General features: G+C 39.9%; 1 protein-coding gene across 1 annotated transcript in view; it reads right to left on the bottom strand.

The window, feature by feature from the left end:
• Nucleotides 1-25,632, bottom strand: part of ELP1 (elongator acetyltransferase complex subunit 1) — a 52,160-nt gene that overhangs the window by 8,478 nt on the left and 18,050 nt on the right. Inside the window, exons 12-31 of the mRNA XM_063455967.1 lie at nt 24,791-24,961; nt 24,326-24,404; nt 22,588-22,743; nt 19,182-19,288; nt 16,639-16,742; nt 14,359-14,412; nt 14,176-14,281; nt 11,769-11,884; nt 10,299-10,372; nt 9,517-9,595; nt 9,349-9,428; nt 7,543-7,680; nt 7,038-7,123; nt 5,504-5,649; nt 4,233-4,356; nt 3,223-3,320; nt 2,601-2,802; nt 2,087-2,148; nt 823-885; nt 308-368 (exon numbers count right to left, since the gene is read on the bottom strand). Coding sequence (XP_063312037.1) covers nt 308-368; nt 823-885; nt 2,087-2,148; nt 2,601-2,802; nt 3,223-3,320; nt 4,233-4,356; nt 5,504-5,649; nt 7,038-7,123; nt 7,543-7,680; nt 9,349-9,428; nt 9,517-9,595; nt 10,299-10,372; nt 11,769-11,884; nt 14,176-14,281; nt 14,359-14,412; nt 16,639-16,742; nt 19,182-19,288; nt 22,588-22,743; nt 24,326-24,404; nt 24,791-24,961 — 2,106 coding nt within the window. The remainder of the gene's footprint in view (nt 1-307; nt 369-822; nt 886-2,086; nt 2,149-2,600; nt 2,803-3,222; nt 3,321-4,232; nt 4,357-5,503; nt 5,650-7,037; nt 7,124-7,542; nt 7,681-9,348; nt 9,429-9,516; nt 9,596-10,298; nt 10,373-11,768; nt 11,885-14,175; nt 14,282-14,358; nt 14,413-16,638; nt 16,743-19,181; nt 19,289-22,587; nt 22,744-24,325; nt 24,405-24,790; nt 24,962-25,632) is intronic.

Raw genomic sequence — 25,632 nt, 5'->3', positions numbered from 1 at the left:
CAGAGGCAAGAGCTTCTGTGAGCATTGGAGGACGTGGCAGGTGCCAGGAAAGCTGTCAAACTGTTCTGAAAAGTTTGAAAACTTACTCTGAGAAGGCATCAGGGCACTCTTGGCACTATAACCACTATGGTGTGCTGTAGTGGTTATGGTGCATGGACATGTTCCTTTAAAGGTGATATACACATCTAAAGTAAAATGGTTTCATTTATATATTCAACAATCTCATACTAACACACATTTATCACACAAGTCAGGATACATACATTTTCTAAATACATTTTCATGGTGGCATTTCCTATGGCCTTACCATCCAACAGAGCAGGTTTTAAGTTGGTCTCCAACATATCAAGTCGTCTGTATTTATGGATCTGAAGCCAAACAACAATACATTAAAACACAAAATAAGGCAACACTGGGGATGGGGCCTGAATTCCATACTATGCAGATGCATGAATCGAAGTCTTTACACGTTTTGGCACATAATCAATATGTATACTGGCATATTTGGCCATTGTTTCCCATTCCCACTGATCCAGTTGAGCTCACTCTGGAGACCTCTCTATAGATCGTTCCTCTCTTAGCTACACGCCTGCATTATGTCAGCTAGTTGTTATTAGTTATTTTGTGATAACTTCAAACACTATTCTGTCCAATGCTATATTGTATATTACATTTATATGGACTACTCTTGTAAAACAAAAATAATAATATAAAAAAGGTAAAACTAAAAGAGACTGTCATATTTTGGAAGTATTCACACAGTAAATAGCCCAAGAAAGCACAAACTTTTACTTAACAAGAAAATATTTCAATGAATCTTACCAGCCTCAAGGCTTCTTCCCAGAGAGCTCCTTCCAACAGCAACACAATGGCTTCTTCATAGTCCTAACAACGGGAATAAAAAATAAATTTAATGTACCTCTCTACATGGAAGGTGGCAAACTGATATAGCCTCAAAACAGGACCATTATCCATTAAGTATAGATTAGTGGTTTCAATGGTAAATGCAACATTACGGTCTTCCTAATTTCAATTTTTAATGTTCTATAAAAAGTTAATGACTTCTGCAACTGATTGAACCTGGCATGAGTAGATTTAAAGGGACACTGAAGGCACCCAGACCACTTCTGCCCATTAAAGTGGTCTGGGTGCCAACTCCCATCACCCTTAACCCTGCAAGTGTAATTATTGCAGTTTTTATAAACTGCAATAATTACCTCTCAGGGTTAAGTCCTCCTTAGTGGCTGTCTACCAGACAGCCACTAGAGGGACTTTCCGGGTTCTTAGATGACTTTTGGTCGTCTAAACGACGCTGGACGTCCTCACGCTCTCCAGTGTCGCCGGAATACCCATAGGAAAGCATTGAATAATGCTTTCCTATGGGGAGGTCTAATGCGCACGCGCAGCCACTGCTGCGCATGCGCATTAGGTCTCCCCCACCGGCTGACATTGGCAGGGGAGGAGCGTTGGCGGAGCCTGACCCAGCGCAGAGGGACATCTGTGCTGGATTCAGGTAAGTGTCTGAACAGGGTTTTAACCCCTTCAGCAACATGGGATGGAGAGAGGGGGGCACTGCAGGATTCGGGTTTGTTTTCCTGGCACTGGAGAATCCCTTTAAGCACATTGTACATAATAAAGAATATAACTGTTTTCTGGTCTCCAAATTGTGTTTTTTTTTTTTTTTTTAAACAAATCTTCAAAGTTTTAACAACAATATACATAATTCAGCATAAGCCGCACCTAAAAAACATTTGCCATATTAGATCACATGCGCATTGATAGAACAAAATGCATGTCTGCCTTTAAGGGGATTTAAACCATTTTGGAAAAAGATAATGCATGGAATAGCCTTCCACAGTAAAGGAGTTTAAGCATGCGTGGGATAGGCATAAGGCTACCCTAACCATAAGATAAGGTCAGGGACTAATGAAAGTATTTAGAAAATTGGGCAGACTAGATGGGCCGAATGGTTCTTATCTGCCGCCACATTCTATGTTTCTATGTTAATAAAGAAGTTACTGCACAATTAGAAAGCTATGCACATGGAAATATATTTGCATCTCCAGAAAGGCCAGAGGAACCATACCTCAGCGTACTGTTCTAGAAGCACCGCCGCATCAGACTGCTTCCTCTGCTCAACTAGTTTATCTAAGCAGAACGAGAAAGAGATGCATTACATCAAACCGGCAATACATCATCCAAAAAAGCCAGGATATTAGCAGGTAATTCATTTCTATTTCTCTTCTACATTTTGCACCTTTTTTGCTCCATGTAAACGATAATTTGAATGGAGTAGAGATTTTTGTTAGTGGTCTTGGTAAGTCCCCCTTTATAGATTTTACAGACAAAAAAATTACTAAAATGCAAGACCAGTTATGGGGGAACGGCACTTAGAACTGTCACCAACTCAGGGGAGTCAGGAGCAGGATAGAAATATACTAAGACCAGCATGAGAAAAACAGCATGTATATTTTTTGTATTTGCCTTTACAGATTATATTTTTCTGACCAGTTCAATGATTTACTTTCCATTTCAAATGAATATTACATGCGGTCAATATTGGCTGGTATTACCACACCCCCGAGTCATCTCTCACTCACCGGCCAAACTTCTAGCCAAGGCAGCTAGTTCGGTGTTGGAATACTTGAGTTGAGAAGCCATGCACATGACCTGCTGCCAGTTATTACAAGTGACAAAAGCATCCAGAGCCTTCTCGTGATTGCCACAGCGAGCAAAGATCAGACCTGCTTGCTCGTACTGATGCTTTGAACTCAAGTGCTCTCCATATGCATCATTGATTGCCTGTAGAAAAAAAAAATGCGATCAAAATGATTTGCTATTTGATGTTTTAGTCCGCTACGCAATACTGCCATTTAGAGGTTATATACCCATCATGGGAGAGAATTGAGCAGTGAGACTATAGCGGACAGGATCTATACACTAAAACTGCTTCATTAAGCTAAAGTTGTTTTATTGCCTATATAGTATTCATTTAACAATATATGCAAGCTATATAAAAATACGGCATCAGTTATTAAAAAGCAACCTACTAAACCAATTCTAGAGTTCAAAATGGGGGATTTGCCTATTTGGTAAAACTAAAGGCATATTGCATATTTACATTTTGGAAAAAACATTTTTTATGTAATCAAGAGAAATTTGATTTACTTGACTGAAAACATTTCTTGTGTCTGTAGTTCAAACATGCTAACTACTACCCACCTTATATTCACTGGTAGAAGTTGAATAGAGTTTTAAAGCTTCTGTGTATAAATTCTGATCTTTGACCAAGTTCAAAAACTCTACAAAATGTTCTGGTCCTGGAAATGCCAAGGTAAAAACAGAAACGTCAGAAAGTTTACAGTCCACTCCCGTGCTTTTTAATTGTTTCGACAAATAAAAAAACCCAGGCTTTAGTTTTGTCTCGTATAGGGAAATGCTATTTAATATTACGATTCTGCATGTTTATGATGTAGGGTATACACTAGACTTGTACAAAAGTTAGTTTTGGAGGCTCCTTTAAATCCACACCCGGACAAACCGATCATCCTGGGGTTTACCTGTGCAGTCTTCTTAATTGAATAGGACTTCAAAGATAAGTCTCGGGTGAGGATTAAAAGTCATTTGATTTGGACGAATGTTCCAAACAAATCTTTGCACACCTCTAGTATATACCCTTCCTGCAAACAAATAAGGCACATGTGGTGTCAAAGTGCAGGTTGAGTCAAACCTTCTCCAGATCCTATATATTCAGTAATTGATCTAATTTAATATGAATGTATAAAAAGATATATAACATATGTCACATTCCAGACACCATTCTTCTTCAGTTGAGCATAAGCAATGGTAAGTGCACCTCCTGTGATAGGTTGGAGTCTAAACACACTTTCAATGCAGTGGAATGAAAGACTCCTCATTTTTCCATAATGTCATCATAACAGTGTCACATGGGGTACTATAAAAATCATCCCAGTTCCAGTGCACACACACACAACTAGTTGTTACAAACTGGATCGACTATGGTTTGAGGTTTATAATCCCAGGTGTTTTTGACACCTGCTGGAGTCTGGGTCCAGCAATGTACCTTCCCATTCGGAAAGCACTGTGTAAATGTATTTATATACGCTCACAGACATATATGTGTACCTTTAACATAACCTTTTGAAAATAACAAAAATGAATTCAATAAAATATATATATATTTTTTTTTAGTTTTAAAATAATAAACCTACCACATTTGCAGAGATGTCCAAGCGCTTTTTTGTATCGTTTAAGATGTTTGTCAATTGTGTATCTTTGGTAATTAATTTCCATTTTTTTAAGTTTGTTTAAAAAGGGAAGATATTCTTTTGGATCCTAAAAAAAAAAGGTAAAAAACTAAATCAGTCAACAGCTTTTTGTAAAGTATCATGTTCTGCAGCTTGTTTATTGAAAGCAGTGGTGGGGAACCTTCGGCCCTCCAGATGTTTTGGACTACATCTCCCTTGATGCTTTGCCAGCATTATGGCTGATGTAGTCCAAAACATCCGGAGGGCCGATGGTTCCTCACCCCTGATTTACAGGGCACTCTAGGCACCAGTACTACCACAGTTTAATGTAGTGCTTCTAGGGCAAAGAGATTGTCCCTGCAGGCTCAGCCATGAAAACATGCCTTTTCTGAGAAACGATTGTGTTTACACTGCAGTCTAGTAATACCTCTAGTATCTGTCACTTAAAGGGTCACTTTTCAGTGAAAATGCAGTCTTTACATTACATCCTAGTGATAACTTCCCTGGCCACTCCGTAGATGGCTGTTAGAGATCCTTCCTGGGTCATGGCTGCCTAAAATGCATCCAAACATTCAGTATCTCCTCCCTCTGCATGCAGACACTGAACTTTCCTCATAGAGATTCATTGATTCAATTCATCTCTATGAGTAGATGCTGATTGGCCAGGGCTGTGTTTGAATCACGCTGGCTCTGCCCCTGATCTGCCTCTTTGTCAGTCTCAGCCAATCCTATGGGGAAGCACTGTGATTGGATCAGGCCACCACTTCTGATGATGTCAGCAGGCAAAGGCAGTTCTAAAGCAGACAAGGGCAAGACCAGGATCTTTAGACTTGAATACAAGTAAGATTTTACTATATTTAGGGAGGCAAGGGGTACCAGGGAGCTAGATGGTGGTTTTAACACTATAGGATCAGGAATACAATGTTACTTTAAGGTGGCAAATTCTTTGGCCAATGCTCTGCATGGAGACGCCATACGCTTCCCATAAAGATGCATTCAGTTTACCCATTTTATGAGGAGATGCTGATTGACTCACTAGCCTCCCAATGCTTCCCTATGTTGGGCGACCAAGACAAGACCGGTGCGTCAGGGGAAATAAAGTTAGTAATATGCTGCAATTTGGGGGCTAAATAATTTAAATAGTTATAACAATATTCTAGCGTTAGGAATAAATGTCTGTATGTTTGCTAGAGTGTTCCTGTAACACATATGCCAAACATCTAAAGCACACAGACCTTCTGGGATTTCTCAGCCACCATGATGACCAAGTCAAAGTCATATGTCCCCAGGGAATGGTCATACAGCTCATTGACATCCACCAAGAATAGCAGGTACTTTAATGCTTCTTCCGCGCTCACAGCTTCTGTAGACGGAGGATTCTCTGTGAAAGGAAGATAAATGGTTCTATCAGGATATGTTTTACTAATATTGGACTAATTATTGTCACCATAGGAGGTGACAATAATGAATGGAGTTGTCAGAAGCACCTCGACTGAGAAATGTTTATGCACTGGGGCTGGCCAGTCATTTAACACATTGTGGAAGATTAAGCACCAAAAACTATTCGGCAAGAACATAGGTGGTATGAAAGAAAAATACTAAATGATAAATATAGGACTGATTTCGAGGTAATTGATACTCTACCTTCACGTGCAAATAAATTGTATGTGGTTCCGTTATCGCAACAGCTCATTGTAGGGGTTAGAATTCCTACAGTGCACTGGCACCATAGTAACGGTTCGATACATACAAGAATCTTCCTGGCACCAAGGGTTGCTCTGATAATATGGAACTTCCACGTATGCACAGTGATTTCCAATTTTATCTAGCTGACTGTCTGCATTATTGGGCACCTATCTAATATCAGAACTGCTTATAGAGATATATTCTCCAAGAAGATGGTGCATACACACTTTCTTGAATTGGACCAGAGCTGCAGATCTAATTTGCAGCCTTTGCAAGCCCTCCCCTTTTAACCCCGCCCAGACTTTCTGTGGCTGTCCAATCACATGCGTCCCAATGAGCTGTTTAATGAGAAGTCTTTGCAAGGCAGATGCTCTGGGCAATTGCCAGCTTTTTGAGTTTAGCTCCACTGAGCTAAGGAAATGAGGAAGTAACGACACTGATTGTCTGATTGACAGCTAAGGGGGTGTAACAAGGCTAATATCTAAAAGTGCCAATTTCTATTGAAATCTGCAAGCTGAAGTACTATAAGAGACTGGGGGTGTCCCTTTAACAAGAAACTTGCCTTGGGCTCATTTTAGCCCCCCCCCCCCCACCCTAAGGGTCCCACTCCTGCTGGGCTGAAGAGGGCTTAAGGGGTTAAATACTTACCTTTCTCCAGCGCCAGGCTCCCTCGGCGATGGGGAACTGTCCTCCCTCTGCTGACGTCAGCGCCGAAAGCACATGCGCAGCAAGAGCCGCACGCGCATTCAAACAGTCCATAGGGAAAGCATTTCTCAATGTTTTCCTATGGACATCCAGCATCTTCTCACTGTGATTTTCCCAGTGTGAAGCCTGGAAGCGACTCTAGCGGCTGTCAGTGAGAAAGCCACTCGAGGCTGGATTAACCCTAGTGTAAACATAGCAGTTTCTCTGAAACTGCTATGTTTTCAGCTGCAGGGTTAACACTAGATGGACCTGTGGTCTGGGTGCCTATAGTGGTCCTTTAAATATACTTTTCTTATTTTCTGTTACTCAGATAAGACCCCTTAAGTGTGTGCTTCCATAGACACGACAGATAATCAGACAAAAGTAAACCAGTATTACCTCTTAACTCATGTACTTTCTGTAGAGCCGTTTCCAACTCTGGTCTGGTTTTCCGGACATAGGAAGTGAGTATTGATAAACAGTACCTGGGAATTAGAGAAAGCCCAACGATTGGATCGGCTAATAGATATCTTTTTAAATAAATATATTCTAAAATGACTATTACAATATGTTTTATGGGTAAGGATTGTAAGAGATGATATATATATTTCAGGAAGGTTTTTATTTCTTAAAGTTACAGTAAATACCAACTTTTAAAAGCCATCAAAGATTTCAGAGATCAATGGTGAATGGTGGAAGTAACAATGTGCTATTGGATAAAAATAAATTTTGTTCACGCTGACCTTGCCCAGCTAGTCTCCATAATAATACTTTTACATACATCACTGAAATCTATGCGGAGGAGACAATTCTACCAACGGCACCTGGTTAACAATTCAGAATCACGTAAAGAGCAAGGAGCCGACAATCTCCCAAATTTCAGGAGCAAGTACAGAGCACATACTTCTGGGGATTGATGTTCTCCATGGCTGCTCTCATCGCGTCACAAATAACGTCCACCTTTTTAACGTGAAGGCTCTGAGATGGCGGTTTGACCGATACAGCTTCAGTGGGATACATTGTAGTAGTTACATCTTCCTCTCTGTGAACAGAGATACAGCATAAGCCAACTCAGTATACTTCAAAAAGCCACAGTAAATAAATAAAAAAAATAAGCAAATAAAGGCCGAGATTTAATCATTTTGGATCAGCTTTTAAAATGATTTATTTACAGAAGTCACTTTTAAATTCTATGGGATTTGTTTGGTTGCAAAATAGTTTGAAAAGCTCAACCAAAATACTAAAGGGTTACTCCAACCACCATGACCACTTCTGCATGGTTGGAGAAGTCTGTATGTGCAGAGTAATCTGCATTTCTGTGCCAGGAGTTCATTGCACAGACGAAACACGTGCCAAATGTCAATTTTGTGCAAAACTTACATCTGTCGTCAGCATACTATGAACAGACATAATGAGCTTCTCCTTAGCAGCACTGCTTGCAAGAAGAAGCCTTTAACTACCCTCCATCACTTTGTGCGCTCCCTCCCCACCTCGCTGCATTCATAGCAATTGATAATATATATAAATATATATATAATTATTTTATTTTATTTATTTTTTTATTCACTCCCTCTCCATTCCATCCACATCTCCCCTACCCAGCTCAAAGAATGAGTATACACTGTGATTCAGTAGAATCTTCCGATCAAATGCTTCTCAGTGAGCATAAACACTGCACAACGACACTCACACTGACTGACTCATATACAAACACACTGGCATCACACATCCACCAACACACATTGACTAATACATACACAAACACACACATCCACTAACACACTCACTGACTGACCTATAAACAAAACACACTGCACACTGGCGCACACTGGCGCACACACACTGACTGAGATACACTCCCTGCCTGCACTGGCACCAATTCCCTCAAGGCTTTGCTACTTGCCCATGGCAGGGCTAAAAGAATAAAAAAAACTATTCATGCCCAGCGCCTGGAACTGCATGTCCCGGGCATCGGTGATATAAAGTCCCATGACAGGTTCACTTTAAAGCCACTCTCGTAGCACAACATAATTGAGTATTTCATAAATAAATAAAATCTTCCTAAAGACTTATAATAATTCATTAAAATTCCAATTCATCCAAAGATTTAAAAAAAAAAAAAAATATGGTCTACTCTCTCTTGTCTTGAAGTTGACAGAACTTGACTAAAAATGGAACTTCAGCAACCACACTGTTTTGTCCCACAGTTGCGGCTAGTGATGGCTATAGGAAACAGGCATTTGGTCTCTGGAGGTTCCTGTGGATCCTTCATTGAGTTTCATGCTGAACTCTTGCGCATGTGCAAGGAAACAGCAGTGATGCAACTCCTGGCAGATGAAGCACCAGGAGCTAAAGAAAGATGGCTTCTTCACTCGCCAGGTAGAACTTTAGGTAAGTACAACTACTTTTATCTTCACTCCCAGGCAAAACTGTTTTTTTTGCCTTCTTTTGGATCAACAGCAAAAAACATATGTGAGGAAGGCTGAACTTGATGGACGCAAGTCTCTTTTCAGCTATGTAACTATGTAACTATACACCTAGTGGGAATATGCAAAACCTCTGATGGTGAGAGGGCAACTTTACTTTTGAAGAATGACCAAATAAAATCTGACAATTCCCCACCAGTGTAAAGCACAGAGGAAATCCAGATTCTGATCTGCCTGAGGCAATAAATATCACAAAGACAAGTTATTGACTAAAACATACTCACTTTATTTCTGTCAAAAACAAATTGATATGATTCACTGAATCAATCTGATTGATGAACAGGCCAACGTTATCCAGAAATGCCTGGAACAAGATATAATAGTTATTAATAAAGAGTTATTGAAGACTTAGTTAAAACGTGTATATGTGTATACAAGATGCAAATGCATACCTTTGGATTGTGATCATAAATTAAATTGAGGTTAATCCGGAGTTTCCTCATACACTCAAAAGCTTCTTTAAACAACAAGCTGAAATATAACCGGTAAATTAGAATATTGCATTTTTTGAAAAAAATAACTATTTTGTTCACAAGCTAGACACATGCCAATACAAATTTGCATGGGATTTAAATACCTGATTTAAGAGTCGGGATTCTGCCATCAAAAAAAGAGGCATCACCAAGTTTATCATTTTATTAGAGTCATGTAACATGCATTTCTGTAACTGGGCAGTTACAATATGACACTGACTTTATACTGGCAGTAACGCGATACACATTGCCAGTACTGCACCCACCGTGAGTGCGCAGGCATCTAATGCAGAGTGCAATGCAGAGCAGTGCATTGTGGGAGCTCACAATGTGCGCTGCCTTTATCTTAGAGCCAGTGCCAACGGTCAATCCGATCTGTAAGCTCTAACTGCTGTTATGACCATACTTAATGGCTAAAGTTGTGGTTTCTCCTACTAAAAACACAAAGTGCATAAACAATTATAGTGCTCCTTGAAATTGTGAATGAAACGGAACAAAGCTTATTTTTGATGGGTGCTGCCACAGGCAGAAGTAAATGACATTTATAATGTATCTGTTTTTGGGGATTCTATTATTTCGAAGTCCTCTATAATAGGATTCAGGACTGAACCCACTGATCCTATGTCCGATGAACGCTGATGCCATTAGGGCAGATAATGTGCAGTTTGTTTATCATACTTCTTCAGTTTAAAGTCACTCACCTGTCTAGCCACTTGCGTAAATGAGCTAGAACCAGTGCTCGGTGGTGAATAGTTTCCAAGTTTCCCCTTGGCATCTGTGGAAAGATACGGTCACTATTTAAATTGTCTAGCGTTAGGTGATGTACAAAAATCTACTGCAAGCAAGACGAAAGCAAAATGCTAGGATTATGTATTAAGAGCAACCATTTGAAACAAAAACTCTAAATTAGGAGCAAGCAGTTGGAACATTCCATTGGTTCCAATTGTGACAGCTCCACTTTTTAGAACTTTTAGGCCACCTGGGTCAGTGGAGTGAATAAACCTCAGAAAATCTGATTATGTCCTGTGGTATCTGGCACGAAGACATTAGCAGCAGATCCTTTAAAGGAACACTATAGAGACAGGAATACAAAAATGTATTTCTGTCAATATATCTGTTAAAGCATAGTTTAGGTGGTTGGCCCCCTGTCATCAAAGTAAAAGGTGATTTTACTCACCTTTATTCCAGTGCCGTGCGGGTCTCCTCATGGCTGGCCCGCCTCCTTGGCTGAGATCATCAAACTTGACAATCTCAGCCAATCCAATGCTTTCTCATAAGAAAGCATTAGGAGGATATTGCACATGCGTGACAAAACACTGCGCTGCTCCAATCAGCATTTCCATATAGAGATCCATGGAATCAATGCAACTATATGAGGAAAGTTCAGAGCCTCCATACAGAGCGTGGAGATGCTGAACATCGGAAGCACCTCTAGTGGTAGTCACTCAGGTGCTACCAGACAGTAATATAGACTAGGCATTTTCTCTGAAAAGGTAGTGTTTACATTTAAAAGCCTGAAGGGACATACTTACATCAGAACTACATTAAGTTGTTGTTCTGATGGCTATACTGTCCCGTTATGTCCTGCAAGTTGCAAGGTGGGGCCCTCCAAGGATCGGATTTGTTGTTCCAGCACAACCCCACAGATGCTCATGTGTATTGAAATCTGGGAAATTTGGAGGCCAAGACAACACCTTGAACTCTTTGCCAAGTTCCTCAAACCATTCCTGAACAATTTTTACAATGTGACAATGTGCATTATCCTGCTGAAAGAGTCCACTGCCGTCAGGAAACAGCCTTGCCATGAAAGTGGTGCAACAATCTCTAGGTAGGTGGTACGTGCCAAAGTAACATCTACATGAATGCCAAGACCGAAGGTTTCCCAGCAGAACATTGCCTCTGCCATTTCTTCCAGTTTAACTATTTTGTCCTTAAATTTAAAATTCACTCTTTAGTGAACAGCCGTGATAGAGTTAGAATCTGAAGCCCTACACTAGCAGCCAGTAAAAGTTACTCGCCACTGCAAGCCTGAAGGATCCATGGCACACTCCCCTGGGGTGAATGTCTAGTTACCAATAGAAAGTGACGAGTGGAAACATTGAGCACTCTAATGTTCTAGTATATCACACACATACGTTATTAGATTTTATGCATTTATACAACGATATTACCTGCAAGATTACTTTAGTGTCCTGAGGAACCACCGTGACAATCCTTGACCCTCTCTCCACTTTGCGTACGGTCTCATCATTTGGGCTCGAGGTGCTGGTCAGCAGAGCTTCCAATGCTATTGGGAAAGTTTGGGTACAATTATACTCAAGCACTTTAATATATATATATATTTTTTTTTTTTTAAACGAACAAAACTAAATATGGCCAATCTGCACGGATGAAAACATGCATTACGTTATTTTGTCTGTGTTATGACTGTTTTAGAATAAACTATTTCAATTCGGCTGAGCCAGTCTCTGTTGTGAGTGTGCAAAGTAACCTTCCTTTGTTATGAGACAGACAGTTTTTCACTTTGTTGGCCTCCATTTTTGCCATTGAAGTGCTCATAGACATCATTATGAATGTCTCCAGAAACCCGAGACGGTTCCTTTTCCCCATAGCATACTCTTCAGCATTATGTATTAGATTACTTTTAAAATTACGATACCTTTTAAATTTGGCGCTGAACTAAGGCACTGATGTCCAGTTCTGCCTGATATTGATGGGAGTAATACAATTGGACAGCAGCTGCTATACATCTTTTGTCCTTAAATGAAGACTTAAGCGTTAGAAATATTGGTCTGTATTCCTAACGCTTTAGTACCCCCATTCCACCTCAACGTTTTCAGGAAAAAAATGAATAAATTAAAAGTTTTATTTGCCTTTTTCCAGTGCCGAGGCTCCCTTGACGCTACTTAGCTCTCGGCCTCCTGTGACATCACGGTGGAGGCACAGTCTCTTCTCCACGATGGTTCAATCCAATGCTCCTCATAGAGGAGCAATCCGGACCTTTTGCGCATGCACGTTTAGTGGATTAATGCTTTCCTATGGGAGCTTCCGAGTCATTGACCAAGTTTTACTCGTCAGTGCCGCAGAAGAACCTCTAGTGGCTGTGAGGATAATGTGCACTAGAGGTGGATTTAACAATTTAAACAATACAGTTCCTATAAAACTAAAATACTACTGCACCCAGACCAGTTGATTGAGATTAAGTGGCCTGGTTAACTTTAGTGGTCTTTTAACTCAGCCCTTTAATAATATGCTGGAAGACGAAATGGGTGAAGCAAATTGCACCACTTTTGTCACTCCATCAGATCACCAAGCATATCATTTTTGGTAGGGGGACTGAATAAATCACAAAGCAGCAAACTGCAACTGACCATGAGTGACTAAACTTGGGCAGGCCAGAGAATACGGAACCCTTACATTGTGCATTAAGGTTTTTAAAAACATGAAATAAAAGTACATATGTAGTACATGTATATATTTATGTGCGTAGATAGACAGACAACCAGACACAGAGATAGCAAAGATCTAATCAACCATAAAATAATATTCCACTGTTAACTTCCATTTTCCTGTTAATAATAAATTACGATGTTAACAACAATGAAGCATTCATTTTAATGCTATTTAGGTTAAGGTTAGATAGAGATTTGGGGCTCATATTGGATTCATTGCTAGCATTAACTGTATTCCTTTTCCATTGTTTTCGACATCTCCCACATCCATTTTTCCTTTATTCAGCATTTAATTATATAAAGCATATATAAACACAATCCACATATCTACGGCTGTGTGTGCACACACAAACACATCCACGAGGACATTGAAAATGGAAAAAATCTATTTACTTTAGGTGAGAATTATCAAAAAGCAGTTGAATTCAAGGTATTTTCCAATGTTGCTATTTCAGTCTCAAATACGTAAAACAATATTCAATTATCCAATAAGTGAATAGCGCCTACCAAGTAAAATTATTATTGCAGACTTACGTTTGAGCTGCAGGAGGATGTCGGTAGCAGTGCAAAGCCGTGGATGGCTGGGCAGGGCTTACACCATGATCACAGGAAGACCCTGACTATACTACATATTTACTCCCACTGGTAAAGGTATCCAGAGAGATACTCTGATCTCTGACGTTCAGGGGGGACAAAGGCTCAGAGCAAGGTCCCACACTTCTCTCTTGTGGTCTATGACAGTGTTCGGCACTGCACGTGTTTTGGACTACACCTTCCATGATGCTTTGCCAGCATTATGGTTGTAAGAGCATTTTTGGAGATGTAGTCCACACCGTCTGCAGAGCCAAAGGTTGCCAGCCTACCCCTGGTCCATGATATTACTGATCGCAGTGAAGTTACATTTTTTTGTTTTTTCTTTTGAGAAATGGGTCTCAATAAAGAGGAGGAAAGTATAAATCAGACAGGAGACATCCAATAGGGAAATAGCACAAGTCACACAGACAGCTTTCAAACACAAAGTTGTGTCTTGTTTGAACAGCAGTATTAAGGTATTAAAACAAGTCATGCTTTGGGCTTCATGATGTACATTGCAAAATAAAGACAAAATGAAATGCATGCAACTTACCTGTCAGTGTGGTGTCTTCCAGTGAGACACATCGGCAGGTGTGGGAGTGGGTTGTTAGAAGAAGAAAATCATTGTGTATGGTAAAAGAAGTGATGTTTGTAGCTACCTGTCAAAAAGAATCGTTTTATTAAAACGTTGTATTTTAAAGGCAAACTTCAAAAGGCCGACCACAGGTTAGCTTACCGTTAAATTGTTAATAAACACACGAGAACGACTGGTGATACCCAAAACAACCTCCTGAGAGAAAAAAAAAAAGTAGAAAGAAAAGAAGAATAAAAAAAATTAAAAAAGACATGTGTAGTAAAAGATAATAGTTTATAAGTTAAACAGTTGTAGAGATCCACAAAATACTATTATATTATTATTGTAATACTCGACTGGCACTTTCATTACAAGGTATTTCTTGTTGAAGTATCCACAATGGATACCCCAAAAATAAAGAATCCCTAGAGTCCGATAATGGGATATTTAATTAGTGGTGAATTATGTTCAACAATTCAAATCTTTTTCCAATTTGCCTATTTTAGTCTAGTTTTGAACTTCGGTTTTCAATTTACCACAATACACAGATTAATGTTTAAAGGAAAAAAATGTATATATTTTTAAAGAGATGAGGACACCGCCAAAGGAATTGCCAGACTGCCAGGAGTCTATTGATTATACAGTGAGCTATAGTGAGAGGAGAACGCAAGGTTTAAGCTACAGGAATAAATAGAAACAAAATCTCAAACTTTTTACCAAATTTGTGAATTCATCTAACGTGGCTAATTTAAATGTGGTCGTTTGACTCAAGCGCTCTCAAAAAAAAAAAACCAGACAGACGTCAGTGAAGTCCCACTCCCCATGTTTGTTTACCTATTTTATCAATTTGGTTTAAGATAGGGATAAGCAAACTTCAGAACTTCAGATGTGGACTACATCTCTCCTGATGTTTTGCCAGCATTATTGCCCTTAGAGCATTATGGGAGATGTAGTTCACAACACCAGAGTGCCAAAGGTTTCCTACCCAGCGGCGTACATACCGCAGTCGCAGGGGTCGCAGCTGCGACTGGGCCCGTCACTCTAGGGGGCCCGGCTGCCCTGCGGACCCCCGCAACTGGGTACCAGCTGCCAACAAATTTTGCAGCCCCGGCCCGTGCGGCAAACCGCCGGGGCCGCATATGGAGGGGTCCATATCCATGGATATGGATTGTCAGGGGGCCCGGTCAGCGCTGGGCGCTTTAACAACGCTGACCGAGCCCCCTGTGATGATCTCAGAGAGAGCTGGGAGGTATTGACTGCACGTCACTCCTCCCATCTAACACTGAGAGCCACGCGGGAGGAAGGAGGAGGGAATCAGAGTGGGAACTCTGACTCCCATCAGGCTGAGCCCACACTGGACCTGAGGGAAGTCACCCTCCTGCAAAAGGTAGGAAGCAGGAGGGTGACTTAAACATTTTGTATGTGTATGTCTGTGTGTCTGTATGTATGTGTGTGTCTGTCTGTATGTGTCTGTGTCATACAGACACATACATACAGAGACACACATACATACAGAGACACACACATACAGACATGCATAGAGACGCACACATACATACAGACACACACATACAGACTGTATGTGTGTGTGTCTCTGTATGTAACCTGTGTGTATGTGTGTCTGTATGTATGTGTCTGTGTGTATGTCTGTCGGGTGTGTGTGTGTGTGTGTGTATGTGTGTGTCTGTCTGTATGTGTCTTTAAGTATGTGTATGCCTATGTATGTATCTGTGTGTATGTGTGTGTGAGGGGGGGCACAGATGGGGGGTGAGCCCACGGATCAGTTTCGCACCGGGGCCCCATGTATTGTGTGTACGCCACTGTGCCTACCCCTGCTTCAGGATGAGCTATTGGATAATAAATACACTCCAAGTGCGGACAATGTATCTGCAGGGTAGCTTAAATAGTAGTAGGAAAGAAATTAGTATGTTAATACAGGCGGTATAGGCCTTAATTACGTTCCCGCCATTTGCCAGCAGTTTATCAGCTCCGGGTAAGCCTTTTCTCGGTTCGAACAGATTACATTACCTCTATTAAAGTCTTATTGGTAGCCGATAAATATGGATTGCAATAATTTTACATTTAAAAAAAACGTAATATAGTTTATATATTCAGGACATAATAATCCGTGATAAATGAAATGTAAAAAAAAACCTGTTTATAACTGCTTTTAAAAAATAAATTAAAAAAGCCTGTGGAGATTCACATAACTCCCCCATGCCCTCTTTTGGCATACCGCAAATAGGTGAATGTATGCTAAAGTAATAGCGACTGAGCTATAGAGGGGAGACATGGCACCCAAATTTGTAATATCGCTCATACTTCAGCTTCAAAATTTGGTTTAACTGAAAAGAAAAAAGCATATATGTGTATAATATTAAACAGCCAGTAAACAGCCAGTAAAGTGAGCCCTCTACATACAGTATACCCACAGTACATTACCTCTCCTGCTATTGTTGCTAGAGCAATCTGTAAACATGGTTGGGGAAATTTTACACTGTGGCCTTTTCCATCCATCCAAGGCTTTAATTCAGGTGTGGGTGAATCTGTAAATATGGGGACATTTAAAGGGACATCGTCACTTCTCTGGAAATTACACATTAAATAAAACATTGAAAGTCACCTATTATTTTTCGTTTATATTTATAGGAACACTATAGTCACCTAAATTAATTTAGCTAAATAAAGCAGTTTTAGTGTATAGGTCATTCCCCTGCAATTTCACTGCTCACTTATCTGTCATTTAGGAGTTAAATCACTTTGTTTCTGTTTATGCAGCCCTAGTCACACCTCCCCTGGCTATGATTGACAGAGCCTGCATGAAAAAAAACAACTGGTTTTTACTTTCAAACAGATGTAATTTACCTTAAATAATTGTATCTCAATCTCTAAATTGAACTTTAATCACATACAGGAGGCTCTTGCAGGGTCTAGCAAGCTATTAACATAGCAGGGGATAAGAAAATCTTAATTAAACAGAACTTGCAATAAAGAAAGCCTAAATAGGGCTCTCTTTACAGGAAGTGTTTATGGAAGGCTGTGCAAGTCACATGCAGGGAGGTGTGACTAGGGTTCATAAACAAAGGGATTTAACTCCTAAATGGCAGAGGATGGAGCAGTGAGGCTTCAGGGGCATGTTCTATACACCAAAACTGCTTCATTAAGCTAAAGTTGTTCAGGTGACTATAGTGTCCCTTTATAGCAAAGATTTAGAAAACGAGAAAGATTTAGCAATTAATTTGCAGCCAGGGCACATATTGCCAATGAGGAGGAGAAATAGAAACACTGTTTAATTGCTCCTCTTAACTGTATGCTTTCTCTATGCGGACTGCCTGATGATAATAGCAAGCGCTTATAACAGTGATTGACAGGGAGCCAATATGGAGGGGCTAAACTGCAAGAAAATAAGAATAGAATTTTTTATTCTTGAGGTGTGGACAGCAAAAGATACAACATACAGTAGACATAACTGTATGAACTGCATTGTACATTGTTACATCTTCCCACCATTCCATTTTTATAAAACTAGAATACAGGTCTCCTCTACCACCTGTCACAGAAGAGTAAGTGCGAGAAAGAGAACAAACAAGATTATAAAAAGAAAGAAAGTTAAACGTAACAAATAAAAATAAGAAAAGATAGAGAAAGCTGCCATGTGAACAGGAGTAAGGAAAGACATCCACCACATTAAAGCAGGCATTACAGATCCTGAAAGTCCCCCCCACCGAAAGCCAGATTCTGTTAAACGAGGATGTGGTATATCTAACATAGGCGGTTAGCTTATCCATCGGTTTCAGCATTACTAAATCCATTGACGGTATTTCAGTGCTTAGCCAGGACTGAGCCAGGACCCTAAGAGTCGCTAATGTTATTTTATTAAGACGTTTAAGTTTGATCATACCCTCCATTGGTTTTGACAATGGGTAGACCCATTGGTCTACATATATCCATCCGTCTGCTACATACTTGGTCTCTGATTTCCCCCCCCGGAAGCCAGCTACCTTAGGACAGAAGCACCCCATATGTGACTATATGTGTATCTATTCCCACACAGCATCCATCACTGGTCGCTAGTGATTTTATTGATATGTTGTAACTTGACTGGGGTGGTGGACCATCTGAACATGTTGTACCAGTTTTACATGTCTGCTCCTGTAGGGTAATAGATGTTTGCTTCCCATTTAGTGCCTTCCAAGACTTTCCCTAGCTCATCCACCCATTGATTAGTGTACTGTAATCTACTCCACTTAGTAGAGTTAGAACATTAATTTGAGTATAGCAATGTAATCAGCCTCTTCTAGTTAGTTTCCTCTATAGAGAGCTTTTCAGAGAAACGTAAAGTTTTATGGCATCTTCTCGAACTTTATCAGCTTTATTAGCTAAATCTCTGATGGCTAAATAAATCTTTGTATGCCAGCATTCTCTATGCCTCTGAAATCTTGTGCCGCGCATACCTTGTATAAAAGCACTCTTTCTTAGTATAGGAGTTGGGGGGCAGGGGAAGAAGGCCAGTGATTATCTAACTGTGGCCGCATCCCACACGCAGGGGACGTTCACAACACATGTGCACTCCGTCCAAAGGTATGCTCTATATTCCCTTGGACTCATCTGTAGAACTGTGGTAAGTCTGCCTCCAGTAAAGCTTTTATTTTTCTCACCTTACAAATACATATTTGATAAATTCACAGTTTCATTTTAATTAACACAAACACAAAAATCACGGCCAATGAAAGTATAATGGCAAGAAAGTAATTGCACTTTCGTATACGTCTCATGTTGCATTAAGTTATAATGAAAATCAAAGATGGCTCAATGTATGCTTTCTGGTGAAACACAACAGATAAAAAAAATATAATACCCAACATGTCCTGTAGCATAGTATCATTTATGCAAATGTTAAAACACAGCATTGACAAAATAAAACATGTAGGTCCAATATGGTATGGAAGGGAGGTTCCATTTTCCACACCACTCATGGAACTTACCCCAAGCATACTTCCAGATCTGACCATCTTCAGTTTGGAGGGCACAAGACTTGGTTTTAGAGCTGCAGCAGAGACTGGTCACGTGTCCAGTAATCACGACTCCTTGCCTGGACATTAAGAATATAAAAACTTTGCATTCGTTGTCTATTTTGAAATTGTAGCTTTTTTTTCTTTTTTTTTTTCTCATGTAACAATACTGTAACCTAGTGTAATAATAGAACACAGAAAATATATATATATATATAACAAGAACACTGTCCATCACACAGGAGTGGACGGAACATGGCCTAAAAGCCAGCAGTATATCTAAAGAAGTACTGTCTAGCAACATTCATAAAGCAAACGTGATCCTTTATTCAAGGTAAAAAACGGAAAGGTGACGTTTTGGCCTTACACAGTCTTTATCAAACAATGAAAGACAGCTTCTGACGGATCCGAAGTAAGTTTTAAATTAGACTACTTACACTGGGGTAGCGCTAGAGTACTCCATACACCATAACCACTACAGTACACTTTAAGTTTTAAATTAGACTACTTACACTGGGTAGCGCTAGAGTACTCCATACACCATAACCACTACAGTACACTTTAAGTTTTAAATTAGACTACTTACACTGGGTGGCGCTAGAGTACTCCATACACCATAACCACTACAGTACACTTTAAGTTTTAAATTAGGCTACTTACACTGGGTAGCGCTAGAGTACTCCATACACCACAACCACTACAGTACACTTTAAGTTTTAAATTAGACTACTTACACTGGGGTAGCGCTAGAGTACTCCATACACCACAACCACTACAGTACACTTTAAGTTTTAAATTAGACTACTTACACTGGGTAGTGCTTGAGTACTCCATACACCATAACCACTACAGTACACTTTAAGTTTTAAATTAGACTACTTACACTGGGGTAGCGCTAGAGTACTCCATACACCATAACCACTACAGTACACTTTAATGGTTATGGTCTTGGAGCGTTTCCTTAAGGATCACGCTGCACAGTGTGTGTCTTTAGAAAAAAAATAAAAAATACAGATGGACAAAAGGGAAGCTTAATAAAGGAAAAGAATGTCTTTAGTGAGCACCACTTCAGAGAAACAATATATAAATAGAAACACTGACTGGCATTTCTATGCCCATCATATCCTGAATACAGTATTTATTGTTATTTTGGAATGTTTATGTACCAGTTGTGATACACTGATTTTCTTTCCTGCAAATTCGTGGAATTTGTAAAAACTAGAAATGTATTGAATATTATTTTACTTGCAGGTAGACATTATTGCTCTTACATAATTCTCTTTTTTTTTTCTTTTTTTTCCTCTCTTATTTTAAAAACAAAACATGTTTACTCAGTGTCCAAACTACCATCCGATCAGCATTGGTCTTTAGCTTGACACTAAGATCGATGCTCCAGGAATTCAGGTAAGTAAGTAAAACGTAGCATTTATTGAAAAAAGTAAAAACATCCCATTGTGGAGGCAAAATACAGCATGTCCATCATGTAATGGTGCTAAGTTCACCAAGTGTTCCACCTTATGCATTGTCACCACACTTAATCATAGGCATGCCACGAAACTGCATGGGTCCCCAACCACAGCGTCTACTCAACGCTTGGACTGCTAACTATGGTTACCGGAGCATTTATTGCTGGGGAGCTGTTGGTTATGGGATGTTACAGGGAAAAAATATTGCTGGTGAGCTGTTGGTTATGGGATGTTACGGGAGTAATTATTGCTGGTGAGCTGTTGGTTGTGGGATGTTACGGGAGTAATTATTGCTGGTGAGCTGTTGGTTGTGGGATGTTACGGGAGTAATTATTGCTGGTGAGCTGTTGGTTATGGGATGTTACGGGAGTAATTATTGCTGGTGAGCTGTTGGTTATTGAATGTTACGGGAGCAATTATTGCTGGTGAGCTGTTGGTTGTGGGATGTTACGGGAGTAATTATTGCTGGTGAGCTGTTGGTTGTGGGATGTTACGGGAGTAATTATTGCTGGTGAGCTGTTGGTTATGGGATGTTACAGGGAAAAAATATTGCTGGTGAGCTGTTGGTTATGGGATGTTACAGGGAAAAAATATTGCTGGTGAGCTGTTGGTTATGGGATGTTACGGCAGTAATTATTGCTGGTGAGCTGTTGGTTGTGGGATGTTACGGGAGTAATTATTGCTGGTGAGCTGTTGGTTGTGGGATGTTACGGGAGTAATTATTGCTGGTGAGCTGTTGGTTGTGGGATGTTACGGGAGTAATTATTGCTGGTGAGCTGTTGGTTATGGGATGTTACGGGAGTAATTATTGCTGGTGAGCTGTTGGTTATTGAATGTTACGGGAGCAATTATTGCTGGTGAGCTGTTTGTTATGGGATGTTACGGGAGTAATTATTGCTGGTGAGCTGTTGGTTGTGGGATGTTACGGGAGTAATTATTGCTGGTGAGCTGTTGGTTATGGGATGTTACAGGAGTAATTATTGCTGGTGAGCTGTTGGTTATGGGATGTTACAGGAGTAATTATTGCTGGTGAGCTGTTGGTTATGGGATGTTACGGGAGCAATTATTGCTGGTGAGCTGTTGGTTATGGGATGTTACAGGAGTAATTATTGCTGGTGAGCTGTTTGTTATGGGATGTTACGGGAGTAATTATTGCTGGGGAGCTGTTGGTTATGGGATGTTACAGGGAAAAAATATTGCTGTGAGCTGTTGGTTATGGGATGTTACGGGAGTAATTATTGCTGGTGAGCTGTTGGTTGTGGGATGTTACGGGAGTAATTATTGCTGGTGAGCTGTTGGTTGTGGGATGTTACGGGAGTAATTATTGCTGGTGAGCTGTTGGTTATGGGATGTTACGGGAGTAATTATTGCTGGTGAGCTGTTGGTTATTGAATGTTACGGGAGCAATTATTGCTGGTGAGCTGTTTGTTATGGGATGTTACGGGAGTAATTATTGCTGGTGAGCTGTTGGTTGTGGGATGTTACGGGAGTAATTATTGCTGGTGAGCTGTTGGTTATGGGATGTTACAGGAGTAATTATTGCTGGTGAGCTGTTGGTTATGGGATGTTACAGGAGTAATTATTGCTGGTGAGCTGTTGGTTATGGGATGTTACGGGAGCAATTATTGCTGGTGAGCTGTTGGTTATGGGATGTTACGGGAGCAATTATTGCTGGTGAGCTGTTGGTTATGGGATGTTACGGGAGTAATTATTGCTGGTGAGCTGTTCCAATTACTTTTGTTTAAGTTGTTAACTTTAGATTGAGTTTAGCCTGGTCTATGCTGTTGGTTTAGTAATCTCTCAGCAAGTGATTTATTAGCATGAGATTTTACATTTTATTTGTTCTGCAAAAGTGAATTCAGTATATTAAACAAGCACACTACAAACAGCCAATATTACTAAGAAGAAAATACCTGATTTCCATACGTTCGTCCTCATTAATAGAAATATGATGAATCAAAGACTCGGATGAGTTGTGCCCCTGACTAACTACCAAGAATGTTTTGTCTTGTACCCAGGTGAGAAGGCGATAATGCAAAGGTTTTGTATCAAACGGCTCAACCTGCAAACTGCAAAAAAACATAAAAAGACAGTGAATAGGTAAAATGAAGAGACGTGCATTAAAAAGTGCAATGAATGGAAAATGATGGGCAAAGGTTTCACAGCCCAACAAAATGTCCAATTTGAGGCCTTTTGGCAGGATGTGTCACATAAGGATTTTGTATAGTCACAGTTTTTCTAACTTATTGCCAGCCTCCAACCTGCAATTCTAAACACCTGTCCTCATCACAGAATATTGTCCCTAACCAACTAAGAACATGTTTCCATTAAAGCTATTTCTGCTTCAACACAATCTTGCACTGCCCCAACCTGGGATTCCAAATGCCATGCTACAGGTATTCGTACATATCAGGTATTCGTACATTTCTTGCAGATGTCAAAGTCATTAATAATTATGTTGAGTCATGAGACATGACAGCTTGTAATTCGATAATTAGACAATGTAAAGTAGAGTGCAGATTCCCTGGAGTTTGAGGAGCAGGGTATATATATTATTCTGTGCTGGTTTGCCCAGTGTAAAGGGCATACGAACTGCCAAGAAGATCAAGAGAAACTTCCTTTTCTATTTATTCAACTCAACAAACTAAAAAGGAGGGCAGGGAGTGCAATATTAGTTACATTAAACAAGGCCATTTACTGTAGCAGTATGATGATAAAATTCATAAAGAATGTCTTCATGCGCATAGCGAACAGATTTCACAAAAGGATGTCAACACTGCGCAAGTTGTCTGGAGATGCACTGCCAAATAGATAATTGACCCAGAAAATTCAGCTGAGCGGGCACTGCAATGATGAATGCACTGGTGACTCTACCATTAAAAAGGTATACACTAAGGAACATAACTACAAGAGCATGGTGTAGAGGTTTGGTTGCCTAGCGTGTCAAGGCATCATCCACCAGTTTCATGTCAAACTGAATATGAAGAGTTTGACATAAACAGAGCTCTACCTGACACTCAAAGAGTGCCCCTCAGCTGCATTGATAATGTGGAATTAAAAACTTAAAGATTATAAATGTCAATAAGGGCAGCGGTAATTGACTGATTGTATTAGGAGCCAATAAGCGTTGCCTAAGTTGTAAACAATATGACACTGATAATATTGAAGTGTAATTCTGCATTATCAAATAGGGGAAAGGGTCTCCAAGTGGAGAAGAGTTTGAGTTTATTTCAAACCATTCTTTAATTGTTTGGTATTACAAGACACTCTAGGAAAGCTGTAGTGGTTATTTCCTCTAGAGTGCCACTTTACGTGCCCATATGGCACCAACGCGCCCAATGCACGCTTATCTTTGAGATCTCTTAGTCCAGCACTATACCATCATCAATAGAACAGTACATCAATTATATTGGATACATAACATATGGATTCTATTTAAAAAAAAAAAAAAAAAAAAGCAGTTACGTATTTACTTGGCATCTCTGTTAACATTCCCTTACATCATTGCTTTAACATGCTACTCCACATGGTACCTTAACAGCATCACTCGATAAAATATCCCATACTACCATACTTAACTACAATGCACAAGTTAAAGTCTCCTTTTAAAACTATTCCAAGTATGCATATGGGAATTCACATCAAAATTACCTGAATTCTTTTTCTAAGACAGGCGTTTTTTCCCTGACCATTCCAGCGCTCACTTTCAAATCCACACCTGGACTATTTCCTGTAAAATATAGCATAGATGATGGAAGAAATCACTTTTCTTAAGGTAATAACTCAAATTACTAGACATAAATAGACATATATGAGAGTTCCATGAGAGGTCACAACTGAAGCTGCTGGTTCTCTTGACCTTAAATGCCTTAGCTTATGGAACTAATCTGATGGAAACTGGTGAAGACACAAGTAGGTAGCTTCCCATAAATCAAACCATAAAAGCATATTAAGTCTTGGTTGAATATCACTTACTCATTAGGTTTTGCTAAATAAGCACAGGCGGACAAATTGATATAACGTACAACCCCGTATACAGCAAGAGAATAGAAAACTAGATGCATTAAATTAATATCATATATATTTTTACTTAAAATAATAATAGAGGACAATCACCATATCTACAGATGTATATTGTGTTACTGGCATCAATAACCGCCAGATGACCGTCTTTCTCTGGCACCAATGGGAACGCAACTTCATTCACAGCTCTTGGAAGCTGGATCTGGTAAGTGCTCATTGGAGGAGGGACCACCCCCCGATGAAACGAGGTCACTAAAACTTTATCTGCAACAAAACAAGGAGTATTTCAATCCACATTCACAGAGAGCCACGTGTGTGTACCATATGGAACAGTCAAGCATTTTATTGGTCTACGAGATCACTCAGTTGCTTAATGTAGTGTAGTGTTATGGTGCCAGGTGTGCCTTGGCACTGTCTCACATTAAATAGTCAAACCGTTTAAGAAGAGTTAGACAACTTACCTAGGGTCCGCTTCACACCAAACACCTGCAACGTGGGGCCAGCTCATTGGCTGACAGCCCACGAGTGCAGCCCTTCACCACCCAGTGGCAGAGCTCTCGGTTGCAAATGACGCTGCAGCAAAGATCCAGTAGGACCCAGGCAAGATGCCAAAACATTTTTGAAACAGTTTGACCATTTACTCTAGGAGGGCACAAGCGGGCTGTAGCAGTTATTGTGCTTGGATGCACATATTATTTTTTTTAAACTTGCTGCAATGCAAAATAATTACCAGCATTTCGGCAATCCATATATTTTTGTTCTTTGTGAAGGAACTATCTAACATTCAACAACAATGACCGATAAATTAAAGTAATACCCAGCAACACAAGTAGCCATCCCTCTCTTGCTAAACCCAAAGTAGAACTTGATCATGATTGTTGAGCTGCCTCTCAAGAGAGCTAAATGGAGTAAAACACAATCAGGAAACAGATTTT

Source organism: Pelobates fuscus, chromosome 5 (assembly GCF_036172605.1).
Source record: "Pelobates fuscus isolate aPelFus1 chromosome 5, aPelFus1.pri, whole genome shotgun sequence".
Classification (NCBI taxonomy): domain Eukaryota; kingdom Metazoa; phylum Chordata; class Amphibia; order Anura; family Pelobatidae; genus Pelobates; species Pelobates fuscus.
Note: the sequence above shows the minus strand (reverse complement) of the source record. Positions and strands in the feature narration are given on the sequence as shown.